Raw genomic sequence first — 13,801 nt, 5'->3', positions numbered from 1 at the left:
CGCCACCAGGGAAGTCCATTGCAACATTTTAGAAATTACTTTCTTCTCAACATAGTAGACCTCTTTAAATGAGGTCACATAAACCTTGACATAGTAGGTGTTAGCTGTAGTTGATTGATAGATGATATTTATACTTAGGAGGTCCTTTCTTTCCAAATTTTGCACTTGAAGATAAAGAATCTTTTAATCAGGAGAGGGAGTACTAGGCGCCTGAAATAAGATTAGCCTATCTTTGATTTTTCACATGGTTGAAGATGTACTGGAAGACTAGTAGGTTTGTTCCAGCAGCCCGTATAATCCAAGATTGGTGAAAGAGGGGATCAGAGGCAGAAGATTGAGATGAAAGAGATAAATCTTAATTAGCTTTCCCCTTTTCCATTCTAGCCAGGTGCCAGCTGTTTCTTTAATTTAGTCCCTTAACTTAAAGTATATGTCACGTAAAGAAACCTCTGGTTGTACCTACAATTGATGTTTCAACCAGAAAGAAGACTTGGGGAAGAAAGACCTTTGAAGGAAGAATTAAAATAGAATTATTATAGACAGAATGAATTTTCATCTCTTGATTTCCTTCCTCAAAATGGGGGGAAAACAAGAATTAATTTTAAAAGCCTCTTTCTGATACAGGTTGGTAAATATATTACATGGAGCCTTAGTATTAAAAGCATTTTGTTCTAAAGCATTAATTACATGAACGTTTTCCAAAATATTGCTTGGTAGCTGGTTTTCTAAATTTTTCCTATTTCTTAAAAACATTCCTTATACATTTTACTTTAAAAGTACTTTATGTTTTCTAATATAAGTATGTTGTGCTATACATTTCCCACTAAACGTTGCTACATAAATTTTGTTATGTTTTCATTCTCATTCAGTTCAAGCTATTTTCTAATTTCCTTTGAGATTCTTTGACCCATGGATTTTTTTTTTAGAAGTATGCTTTTAAGTAAGCATTTGGAAGTATTCTTGTTATCTTTCTGTTACTTGTTTTCTAGTTTAATTTCATTATGATCTGAGAATATACTTTGCATGATTTCAGTTCTCTTAAATTCATTAACGTTTTTTTATGACCCAGAATATAGTCTCTCCTGGTGAATGTTCTATGTGCCCTTGCAAAGAATGTGTATCCTGCTATTATTATTATATTATTGGATATAAGTGCTTCAGTTTTTAAAGTGGCTTCTTTCTTTCTTTTTCTGAGTGGTGTGTTGTTTGTAACAAAAGGAACGTTTGGACAGCTTACGTGTGAGTGGCAGTATAGTTTTGATGAGTTTACCAAAGAGCCATTCATTGTTCATGAGAGAAGGCTGCGCATTGAAGCAAAGGTATGTTGAATAGATTTTTTTGAAAACTTGGAACTGAAAACAACACATTAAAATAGTCTTTACTTTTGTAATGTTTCTCCCTCTTTTTTACATGTTGCTTGGTCTTTGTATGGTTTTTCTTTACACCTGCTGTCTTCCTCAAGCTTAAAGAAAAGAAAGCTAGGCCAAGAAAAAATGTGCTACTTCATGCTCTTACATGGGCCACAACGTTACTGGGCCCTCATTTTATACTCAGTAACAGAACCGCAGCTTTCCCACTGCTATCCAAGGCACTAAAGTGAGATATTTGTACACCTCAGAATCCCTAGCAGTTGCCTACAGAATTTTTTTCCCTGAAAATCTCGCTGATGGACACTTGAAACGTTCTCGCTCTAACAGCCCATTATTGATAGTTCTTTCTCTTTTTATAGATATTATCTTCCTAATTCAGTTATAATCTTCTTGAATGCGGAGACCATTTCTCACTCTGATTTCTAGCAGCTAGAACAGTACTTGGTATTTGGATGTTGATATAAAATACAGCAAATTGCTAGTCATTTGGTAAATCATCAGAGTCTCTATATCCATTGTAAGTTGTAATGATTGCACTAGGTACTGTAGGTGATCCAGAGAAATATAAGATAATGTATTTGGCCTCACAGTATTTGACCAGACACCTATGTGAAAAGGGCCACTTTGGCACTGGCTATATTAATCAGAAATATGTGACTCAGCCCAAGTTAGTTTTGTTCACTGTTATTTTTGTTTGGTTTGATTTTGAGGGATTTAATTGGCTCATATAAGTGAAAAATCCAAGTCTATATCTTGTAGCTTAATTATGCTCAAATGATGTCATTAATATTTATTCTCACACCCTTCCTCTCCTCCTTCATTCTGTCCATCTTTGCTGCCCTCATATCTAGGTTCTACTTTCTTCAGTGTTGGCTTCATTCTCAAGCAGGCTATCCTTTGGTGACACTATGGCCAGCAGAAGTTCCAGGCTCATATCCTACTAGCTCAGCAGAATGAAAGCTTCTCACTGGGTCTCACTGGGCCACCTTTGGTCACTTTCTTGTTCCTGAACCAGTCACTTTAGTCAGGAGCTGGAATGGGCCAGTTGGCCAAGTGAGGGCCACAGGATCATTGTGGTGCTACCAAGAAGGAAGGGTCGGCTCTATATGAAGTTTGGGAAGTGAAAGAGGGTGAAAAATAGTTACCCAAAGAAGATTCAAGAAATTGTTACTGGAAGGAGCATTGGATGCAGACAGGCAGAAACAACAGATTTCTTCTAGACTAGCCTATAGAACAGAACTGTCCCTAGGCCTTGTGCTTAACTAGTGAAGACCATTTATCCAATCTTACCATTCATTCCAAAGACATGGGGCAGCTCTTAAGTAGACTGGATGTTAGTTTTTGAGGATCTTAGACCAACTTACCCACTGAGAATTTCTCTGATTTCACTCAGAAAATGAAGAACCCTGTGGCCATATATGAAATGATGGATAGTAGTAGCTATTAGGCTCTGCTGTAGCCCATATTGCATTTCCTGGCTTTTTTATCTCCAAGGATAAACTTCTTCTTACCTCCTTGATTTCTTCCCCTTTCACCTTTCCTTTGAGATCTTATATCAGCAATCATCCTTTTTTTTTTAATAAAAGAATCTGATTTCTTCTGGAGTCTGTATATGCATGGTTAGTTGAATTATTTATAGAAATTGTTAGATTAGTAAAATATTGCTTCTTCTATGTCCTTACCCATGGTTAATAGAAGTAATCACCACACTCCTCCTCGATAATCCTATTCTTTCTATTTGTCCCTCTAATGCTTAACATCCACCATTAGGTAGTTCTCCTCCCACAAACACAACAGAATACCAAAGGAGTTTAAAAAGTGGAGGAGAATCTATAGGATCTAAGACCCACCCTGATTTCTTTGATTCTGAAGCTACATTCTTACTGCATTCTTATTGGTTTAAAATGTCAGAAGTTACATATATAAACACATACATACACACACATACATACCTATACAACACATGTGTATATGTATGCACACATACATGTGTACATTATTTTTGAGCTGAATTTATCATGAGGCCATGGCCAGATATCAAGAACTATCTGAGACATTATTTGGAGAGGGAAAACAGTGGTACTGCTTCTAGATTGATCTCCTTCCCATCCTCTGCGTCAACAACCCTTGATGGCTTTAGCAACTGAAATCTCACCTAAAACTTTTTATGTTAGGTTTAGTGATAATGGATGGCTTAGAATTTAGTCTTTTTTTTTCCATTTGTGTTTGATTCTTCTTGATTTCTCATTCTTGGCTTTTTTTTGGTGGCATTTCTTTATGGTATTTGTACAACTAGATTCCCATGTTAATGAAGCTACTTATTCTATTTATAGGAGCGGGTGAAGTCTGTATTCCATGCCAAAGAGTTTGGAAAAATAATTAACTTCAAGACTCCAGAGGATGCAAGGGTAAATATAGTCAATCTTTTGCTTAAACAGATAGCAGCTTCTCATTTCAAAGCCATGTAAGTTGCATTATTCTTTAAGGCAGATAAGTTGTGCTTGTTTTTTAATTTTATGTTTGCATTTTGACAGTTTTAATATATGTAACTAGATAATATTTTCCCCAAATTATTTTTTCATTAGATTGAATTCAACACACCTACTTGTCTTTGAAATCAAATTGTTCTCTTATTTAAAATCCTAACCGTAATACTTTGCCAAAAATAGCCAACAAATGAAAGAAATTAATGCACTCTAATGCTAATCTACCAGCTCCAGCAGGAAAAGTATAGCCCCACATTGTTTATTTCTCTACTGTATAGCTATAGTGATTTTTTTTTTCTTTAATTACTGTAGCCTGGCACAAGGGAAGAAGAGCCACACCTGTGGTCAGAAAATCTGGGTTTAAGTACTGGTTCTGTTCCTTCTTGACTGTAGGACCTTGGGGAAGTCAGTTAACCTCAGCTTCCTCAAAATGTGAATTATGTGAACTGAAAAGCACTATACATACTTTAGGGATTATGGCAATTATAAGGATGTGCACTGTCAAGAAAAGGAAGACTATGAATTGATTATCTACCTCGTTGGTCACAACTAAGACACTATTCCTGACACTGAAGTATACTCACTGTGTCGTGAAACTTACAATAAGAACACACGGGTTCTTTACTGAATCCCTGGGCCTCCCGACCTCTCTATGTTGGTCCTGGCTGGTTATGATTATTTACCACTTCACTTCTCACATCTGGAGCTCAAACCAGAAACCTCTCCCACCCATACGCATGTACCTTGGACCATTTAGCATTTGCTGTGCAATTTTCTATCTAGACATTGGGATATAAGGTAACACTGACATATTAACAGTAGAAAACTGAAAGGCCAAGTTACAAAGAAAGAGGGATAAAGTTACTACACCCTCAATATGCATGTTGCCTGGAACAGGGAGACAGTAGAGCATGATGATAGCATGACTTTCAGGCCATCTTCTTTGTGCTGCTGAAGGACATTACCTTCAGTTTCTCTGTAATAAGTTTTCCATTTAATCTCTGTCACTGTGTTATTTTATCCCAGAAGGTTTCTTTTTAATCCTCCTGCTCTGCCAGAAGCATCCAGAAAAGGCTACTGAGTCCATTTCTCTTTCTCTACTTATCTTAGAGCTGTTTTCACTAGGTTCTTCTTAAGTAAAAAAGCACAAATATCTTTGCTTAAGCTTTTCATAATGGGATAACACCAGTATCACCTCCATGGCTTTTATTTGTCATGCAGGCCTAATGATAATAGACATTATTGACAGAAAGGTTTACACTTCATTTGCATTTTAATTTTGTGATTTCAGATCCTTTCAAATTAGAAAAATGTATCATAAAAGCACCTAATATGCTCAAGAATGTTGCTATGCTACTACCCACTGTAGAATTATATGTAATTATTCCTACTCAATCAGTAGAATCCAATATATGGAATCGTGAACGTTTGTGATACAGAATTGGCATAGGTTGAAAAGAATTCTACATAGATGATTTTCACACTATGCCAGAGTTATTCAATCCAGCTGTCAAATTACCCTTCTCTCTCAGGATGCTTCATTTTACTTTGCTTATTCTGAAGATGAACATCTAAGTCCAAAGACCTTAGAAAAACATTATTACTACTGTTAAATCAAACCCAGTACCATTGTCCCTGAGTCATCTGGGCCATTTAAGTCAGTGAATGATCTCTCCTGCATAGAGAATTTAATTATTGGCTATAGCAGTGTACTCCTAACTAAACTGGAAAGACAACTTCTAGATTTTCATTCATTATATTTTGTCATTGCAAGTTCATTGAAGTTAAGTAAATGTTGCTTCATTTCCCCACAACAGTGGATCCTCAGAAAGCTAGAAGAAGCAAGAGAACCTTCCCCGAGCCTCTGACAGAGACTGCTGCCTGAAGATACACAGCAATAAATCATTACAATTTCTACCTTGTACCTTCTAAAACCTGTTTGGGAAGTATAATATAGAAGTAATTTCAAGTACTTTAAAAAAAAAATCAGAATCAAGTAAAACAGTTATGTGATTAAACTATTTCAACTCTTTGGGGATCCATTTGGTTTTCTAACTTGAATCATGCATCTGGTTACAATTCTAATTACTTTATAAAGGAAATATTTCTTTTATGAATCTTAAATATTTGCTCCATGTGATTCTCTGTAATGGTGGAGAAATTGCCCATATTTAGCCTAAATTTAATGGAGCTAAATGTAATGTTCCTAGTTCACATTTTACAGTTCTATCATGCTTGCTTCAAGGTCCCTGAATGAGTGATGGGTGAATGATCAAATCAAACATTGCCTTAGTGGTATCAAGATAACCTTGGTGGTAGTTTCTTTAGAAACATGAAGTTCTTTTTACAGATAAATATTTTGGTATGATTTTCCTTATTTTTTTAAATAGAGGGTAGGTTTGAATTACTATTTGAAGTACATAGCATGACTGTGAAAAACAATCTTTTTTATTTTATATAATACAGATTGACTAATACCCCTTCAAGCCTCATCCTAAGAAAGGCTTGAAGAAATGAGTGTGCTACCCAAAAAGGGAAGGCCCCTCTCAGAACTTTCAAGCCTTAGAAATACTTCCTCAAGCCAACTCCTTGAGATCTACTTGGTTTACCAAGGTCATGTTTAATAGATTGCTGACCTTAAAGGAAAATTCCTGAGGCCTTAACAATACCAACTTCCTATTCACTGGTAGTATGAAATAAACAAAAGTCCCACCATCTTAATACGAGTTATGCTTCAGAACAGACAGCCCCTCTCTATACGCATGTCGGGTAAATGTATGTACCCTAAAGTCTAACCCAGTAACCTGTCCTTTTGGCAATAGATTGAGCATTTCTGGTTTGCTTTCTCTACAGTTATTCAAGTGAGAATCACTCTTTTAAGTGTATACTCGTCAGAACAAAAATCATGGGCTGCACGTTAGTAAAGATGTCATGAGGGGTTTTTTCCTTGATTTTTGTCCAAGATCCTTGTACCTTGATATTAATGGACTTTTTCAAGTGAAAGGGGATGAATATATGATTGTGAACCATGAAGAGAATGATGCAGTGTCTTATTTAGTTATTGAATAATACAAAGTATTTGATGCATGTTGAACGTACCGCCAAATTACTATAAACTGTTTTTAGAATTGGAGACTATATGAGTCAATGGTTGTGAAATTCTCCTCAGATTCCTTGCTTTGTTGTAAAAGCTAAAATAAACAGCATGCCAGACTGTAATTGTATTTCTTCCTAACGAAATCTTGCTACTAAATACTATTGATTTTCCTCTGATTACAAATCTCATTGTTTATTAATAATAGTTTCCTTCAGAATTTTTTTTCTTTGCTGAACATAAATTTAATAATGAGATGACAAATTTCAAATCTCATCATAGTGCATGCTCCCACGATGACCTTTGTTCAACATGCACTTTTTCTCTGTTGCTGAGCTCTTCCAATTTTGCATACGTTAGAATTAAACCTAAGAGTAGAGGTAGTCAGAAAGCTTTTATCAGATTGTCCTCATCTGAAATGTTGTTTTACTGGAGTTGTAGTCAGTGCCATTAGCCAAGTACCTCATACCTACTCCAGTTTCATGATTTTATTCTCAGAAAAATACAGACCCATAACTCTTTGGGTATCCCATAGTAAAAGGGAAAAGTCTAAAAGAGTAAGGATAGAAATTCTTCTGGTATCCTCTGGAGGCCAGGCAAAGTGGGTCTTGTAACTACTATACATGCAAAGCCAGTGTGCCTATCCTTCCTGTTCCCTTACCAATGAGAACCTAGAAATATCTTTCCTTATTCTTTCTCTACCCATCAGTCATCTACCCACTAACACCTCCCATCAATTCCTGTTTCTAGAATGGAAAGACCCACGATTTCAAGAGTAGTAGTTTATCAATTGTCTTAGAAGATTTTCTTCATCTAAACAAAGAACATAAGTAGATCACTAGATGCGTCAGTCTTTTTAGCATAACATTTTACAGTTTACAATTATGTGTTTGATTCTGTAGTCTTTTTCTTGAATATTACAGAGTCCATAATCTTATGGTATTTAAAAATAATCTACCCTGAATTATATTTAACTGCGTTTAGTGGCTCTCTGCTTGAGAATTGCAAACTTGTTTTCGTTTTTTGGTAATTGCTATGGAAGATGTCCTGAGTATCCTGTCCATTATCTCTTTGTATTGATATTATGTGTTAGCTATAGCCCTATACCCTTCATGTATCCCAATCTGTGATTATTGTATGAAGCTAAAGGCAGAGTGTCTGTTCCCTGCCAACTCTCCTCCAGAAAACTATGATCCCTAGACATGGCAACTTTTTTTTTTTAAGAATCAATTTTGTTTGTTTATTTTCGGCTGTGTTGGGTCTTCGTTGCTGTGCGCGGGCTTTTTCTAGTTGCGGCGAGCGGGGGCTACTCCTGGTTGCAGTGTGTGGGCTTCTCGTTGCAGTGGCTTCTCTTGTTGCGGAGCACAGGCTCTAGGCGCATGGGCTTCAGTAGTTGTGGCACACAGGTTCAGTAGTTGTGGCTCACGGGCTCTGGAGCGCAGGCTCAGTAGTTGTGGCACATGGGCTTAGTTGCTCCGCGGCATGTGGGATCTTCCCAGACCAGGGATTGAACCCATGTCCCCTGCATTGGCAGGCAGATTCTTAACTGCTCCACCAGGGAAGTCGCTAGACATAGCAACTTTGATTTCTGATACAATAAGAAGCTTGTGATTTCTTCACATTTACAAAATACTCTCTGAACCAAAGAGCATGTGCACTTCTGCAGTGGCTTCCCTATTACAGTATGTATGTTAGCTGCTTCTTTCCTGGTGTTAGCAAGACCTTGGAATTTTTCCCATGCTCAGTTTAGTACAGCTGAGTTATTTTCTGGTTCCTAAATAATCATGACTAGCTGTAGGCAGTCCTTCCCTGTCCCTCTCTCCTCCAGAATCCTAATCCATCCCCAAAGTATCCTGTGGCTTCCAAATAAGAAAATCTTCTTAAACTTATTTATCATTTCTATAAAATTATCTCTCTCATTTTTTCCAATGGTAGTAGCAGTAATATAATACTATCCCAGTGAATATATACACACCTAGCTTATCTCTTAGAAATAGCCTGCAAAGTAGTATCCTATTCCTTCTGGTAAAAAATAAAGGCACTACTCAGTGCTGAATTTTATGAACCTTATTCAGTCATTAGTTACCAGTTTTAGTTGGTACTTCAGGCCAAGCCAAAGCCCCAGTATTAAAAAGGTTGGGACAAGGTGCTGGGTTAGTTTGCCTGTAGGAACTGAAAGTGTGCACCGCATACACTGAAGGGAGAAGTAGCTGTTTGGAAATGGGTGTTTTCATGCCCCAGCCAACAAGTCAGAGAAATCTGTTTGGGTTCCAGGGCCATTGCTTTTACCTTTTCTCAAGATCAGCTAAAATCCTCAAGCACAGTGTTTTTCAAACTGTAGTTCTTAACCCATTAGTGAGCCATAAAATAAGTTCAAGATCAGCATATTTTAAAAATAGAATAGAAAAGAAGAGAGTTTTGCGTGTAACAAGGTTAAATATTGTTTTCTGAAATATCGTTTCAGTTAAATAATTTATACTGTGTGTACCGGGTCACAATATAAAACATACTTTCTTATTGGGAATTGCAATTTGGGGGGACGGGAAGAAAACCCTTGGAAGCCAGTGCTGTAGGAGGTGTTTACCATCCAGTAACTGTTGAAACAATCTGGGCTGTGCCAAGCCTTACCTTACCTTAGATAAGAAGCAACGGATCCACGACTCAGGGAGTCTTTAAGTTGTGAGCACTGCCTTTTTCTTTTGAGTGAGAAGACAGGATAGCTCTTGTTTCAGAAATGTTTCCCTTTCCTGGTGTGTATCAGATACCCTTAGATAGCTGTGTAATATGTTCCACTAGATATCAGTGGTCTAGAAAAAGCATAGACACATTAGATCCACAAACAGCAAGCACCCAAAAAATGTCATAGGATATCCTTTAACTACATGTATTTCAATCTCTCACACACTAAGCATTCTACTAAGATGGGCACAGAAGTTCTCCTTTTAAGTACATTGAGTGTGCTCCATCTGCCTTCTGTCTGATTCACCATACAGGTGGCAAAGGCAAATGGGGAGCTTATTCATAGGTCACAATCTTTTAGGGCCAAAATACTTATTCTCTGGAGGGTGCTAAATAAATGCCAGTGCTGTTTAGCTGAAAATAATTGGATTTCCTAATTTCTGTAGGATTCAAGTAGAAAATATACATAACCTGATTCTTTTTGCAAGATTCAATACAAAATTTATTCACTCTGGTTTTCTTTGGTGCTACCCAGTATCACTGATAGCTCCTTTGCATACTCTAAATGAGGACCATCCACCCTCCTGCGCAATCCTTTGAAATATACTTTTGAAATTATACCTTACTGCTAATGCTATACCTACTGATCAGTTAAAATTTTTAGGATTCTTATCATCTATATTTTTGATCATTGCCCAAAACAGCTATCAGTGCAGACCTTTTCTCATGCTTCTTTTCTTTCTACCACAGTTGGTGTAAAGCAGTACTTGTTTCAGGGCTATCCTAAAAGGCCAGCACAAGGCCTGAGAAGATGCTGGATCCTACTCTTTTACAAACCTTCTTCATGTTTCTTTAACTGAAACCTTTTTTACTTTATTTCCTCTTTTGTAAGGTAAATTGTTCAATGTCATTTTTTTTTAAGTTTTGCTTTACAATTACAGATTAGTTCTTTTCTAAAAGCATTATGACATTTCCAAAAAACTGATAATTCTGGTTACACAATGAGCCATGTAAGAGATGAAACTTCAAATTTTATAGGTTGATATGAGTATATTTTTAAAGTTTTTATTACTTTATACAAATCCAAAGTTATTTGTATTATAGTTTAGCACCTGCTATGATATCTGTCAACCTGAAAATCCCTGTCTGTCACTGAATACCATTCACATTCATTTAGTATTGCTCTGATACCTTTAATAATGGGTTCCTCCTAATGAAGTCCTTGTAATAAGAAACCCTGTAAGAGTAATATAATAAAAAGTCTAATAATCAGAAGTGTACTTAAAATAGATCGTGTTGGAAACCCCCAACATTTCTTCTAATGCCATCATACCACCAGCGTTCTATTGGCTACCCAAAAGTTTCCACTTTGGGAGCTGAAAAATGTTCAAGTAACAATGTAGACTACACTAAAATGTTCTCAGTGTCAATAATTTTATACCCACACTCACAGACTATTAGAAATTGTATGTGGGACTTGTTGCAAATTCAGGTTGTTGTAGACCTTTTAAAATGATCATCTCTGTATGTGAATATGTGTATCACATATAAAATTGAATTTTCAGGGAATGTGCACTTTAAAAATATTTCCTTACTAATTTTTGTATTGACCAAATAGTCTTTGCTCCTTTGGAATGCTTATTCTTTAGCAAAAATATGGTTGTTGATGATGACAGTTCTTTAAATGTCTGTTTCTGCATCAGTGCAATATTTCCTTTACTTTTGTGTTCCTTATACTTATGGCTGACCCAGTTGCCTGTTATACAGTCTCTGCCTTGATTTTGTGTGTTCTGGTAAAATAATTAATCTATAAACACAAACGTTTACAGTGAAGTTCTTCCTCTTGAAATTGAACTTAGTCTTTTTTTCCACTGCAAATTGGTTGGCTATGCTCACCAATGACTTTTTTTCTAAATAATAATAATTTCTTGCTATTGGTAGAATTGGATTGCTTGGTCACTGACTGCCCAGTTTAACTATGTGTACCTCTTTCAAATAAATTGAGTCAAATAAAGATTTCTGATCTTCAGTCTGCCTCTGTCTTTAGTTACTGGAAAGAACTAGAAACATTACCAATAAGCCTTCCCTTGCCTATCTAAACTCTGCCCTCTGTGGGTTCTAAATAAATGTAGATAACTAACAGATTGCCCAAGGTCCTAATTTTGCAGTCAAAGCTGACAGCATTCCTGCCTAGCATGATCAGTGCTGACTAAGAGGTTGAGTGGTAATATCTAGTAAATTCTTAAGCACCAAGACTGTGCCTCCCAACATCAGAAAACTTCAAATAGCTCATTTCCGAGGTAAGTAATGAGTATATTTTGAAAGAAGGGCTAGGAGAGAATTTTCTACTTGCAGAATTAATATTAGCAGAGATAAGTAATATCTCTCTTCTGATATGGAGAGTTCAGCCTTTCCATGACTTAAGAAAATATTATATTACTACCTTTTGTTAATCTATCCAGCAGCCCTCTGCAATTAGAAGTGATTCAAAGCCATTTTCTTATATGCTTTGTCAGCCAAAGATAAAAATAATAACTCAGTGCTAGACAGTGTTTAAAAACAAAATTCCTCATTGTTTAATTCCTCTGGTTACTGAGTCTCTTGAGCCCTTTTCACTTAATTGGATGATCCGGCTCGTTTTACTTTTTGTTTGTTACATTTCTAGACATCTTTGAGAGCTACTTCTCCATTCTTTGGGGTTTGTTTGTTTTTTGTTTTGGTTTTTTCATAGTCTATTGATTGATTTTTATTTTTTTATTAGAATATAGTTGATTTACAATATTATATGAGTCTCAGGTATACAACAGTATTTCAATTTTTTTATTTTTATTTTATATTGAAGTATAGTTGATTTACAATGTTTTGGTTCAGGTATATAGCTAAGGTATTACAACATAGTAATTCAATTTTTTTTAATTTTTATTTTATATTGAAGTATAGTTGATTTACAATGTTGTGTTTCAGGTATACAGCTAAGGGATTCAGTTATACACATATCCATTCTTTCTCAGATTCTTTTCCCATATATGTTATTACAGAATATTGAATAGAGTTCTGTGTGTTATACAGTTGATCCTTGTTGATTATCTATTTTATACATACTAGGGTGTATATGTCAATACCAAACTCCTAATTTATCCCTCCCTCCCACTTTACCCTTTGGTAACTAACCGTAGGTTTGTTTTTGAAGACTGTGAATCTGTTTCTGTTTTATAAATAAATTCATTTGTATCTTTTTTTTTTTGATTCCACATACAAGTAATATCAACTGATATTTGTCTTTCTCTGACTTACTTCACTTAGTATGATAATCTTTAGGTCCATCTATGTTGCTGCAAATGGCATTGCTTCATTCTTTTTTTATGGCTGAGTAATATTCCATTTTATATATGTACCATATCTTCTTTATCCATTCCTCTGTCAGTGGAAATTTAGGTTGATTCCATGTCTTGGCTATTGTAAATAGTGCTGCTATGAACATTGGGGTGCATGTATCTTTTCAAATTATGGTTTTCTCTGGATATATGCCCAGGAGTAGGATTGCTGGATCCTATGGTAGTTCTATTTTTAGATTTTTAAGGAACCTCCATACGGTTCTCCATAGTGGTTGTACCAGTTTTACAGTCCCACCAACAATGTAGGTAGGTTCCCTTTTCTCCACACCCTCTCCGGCATTTGTTGTTCAGAGACTTTTTTTTTTTTTTATAAATTTATTTATTTTATTTATTTACTTTTGACTGCATTGGGTCCTTTGCCGCAGCGCACAGGCTCTCTCTAGCTGTGGCAAGCAGGGGCCACTCCCCGCTGTGGTGCGCGGCCCCCTCGTCGCAGCGGCCCCTCTCGCTGCAGAGCACTGGCTCTAGGCATGCAGGCCTCAGCAGTCGTGGCACGCAGGCTCAGCAGTTGTGGCTCATGGGCTCCAGAGTGCAGGCTCAGTAGCCATGGCACGCGGGCCCAGCCGCTCTACAGCATGTGGGATCCTCCCAGACAAGGGCCCTAACCTGTATCCCCTGCACTGGCAGGCGTACTCCCAACAACTGTGCCACCAGGGAAGTCCTCGGAGACTTTTTTTTTTTTTTTTTTTTTTGCTGTACGCGGGCCTCTCACTGTTGTGGCCTCTCCCATTGCGGAGCACAGGCTCCGGACGCGCAGGCTCAGCGGCCATGGCTCAC

The 13,801-nt window shown here is 36.7% G+C and overlaps 1 protein-coding gene across 1 annotated transcript in view; it reads left to right on the top strand.

Annotated features, from left to right (window-relative positions):
* Positions 1-11,663, top strand: part of VPS13A (vacuolar protein sorting 13 homolog A) — a 280,175-nt gene extending 268,512 nt beyond the window's left edge. Inside the window, exons 70-72 of the mRNA XM_024126732.3 lie at positions 1,196-1,319; positions 3,704-3,778; positions 5,674-11,663. Of these exons, the coding sequence (XP_023982500.1) occupies positions 1,196-1,319; positions 3,704-3,778; positions 5,674-5,724 (250 nt within the window). The 3' untranslated portion in view covers positions 5,725-11,663. The remainder of the gene's footprint in view (positions 1-1,195; positions 1,320-3,703; positions 3,779-5,673) is intronic.
* The last annotated feature ends 2,138 nt before the right edge of the window (positions 11,664-13,801 follow it).

The sequence above is a fragment of the Physeter macrocephalus genome, chromosome 9, assembly GCF_002837175.3.
Source record: "Physeter macrocephalus isolate SW-GA chromosome 9, ASM283717v5, whole genome shotgun sequence".
In the NCBI taxonomy this organism is placed as follows: Eukaryota; Metazoa; Chordata; class Mammalia; order Artiodactyla; family Physeteridae; genus Physeter; species Physeter macrocephalus.
The sequence above is the reverse complement of the archived record's forward strand: the minus strand, read 5'-3'. Positions and strand labels throughout refer to the sequence as shown.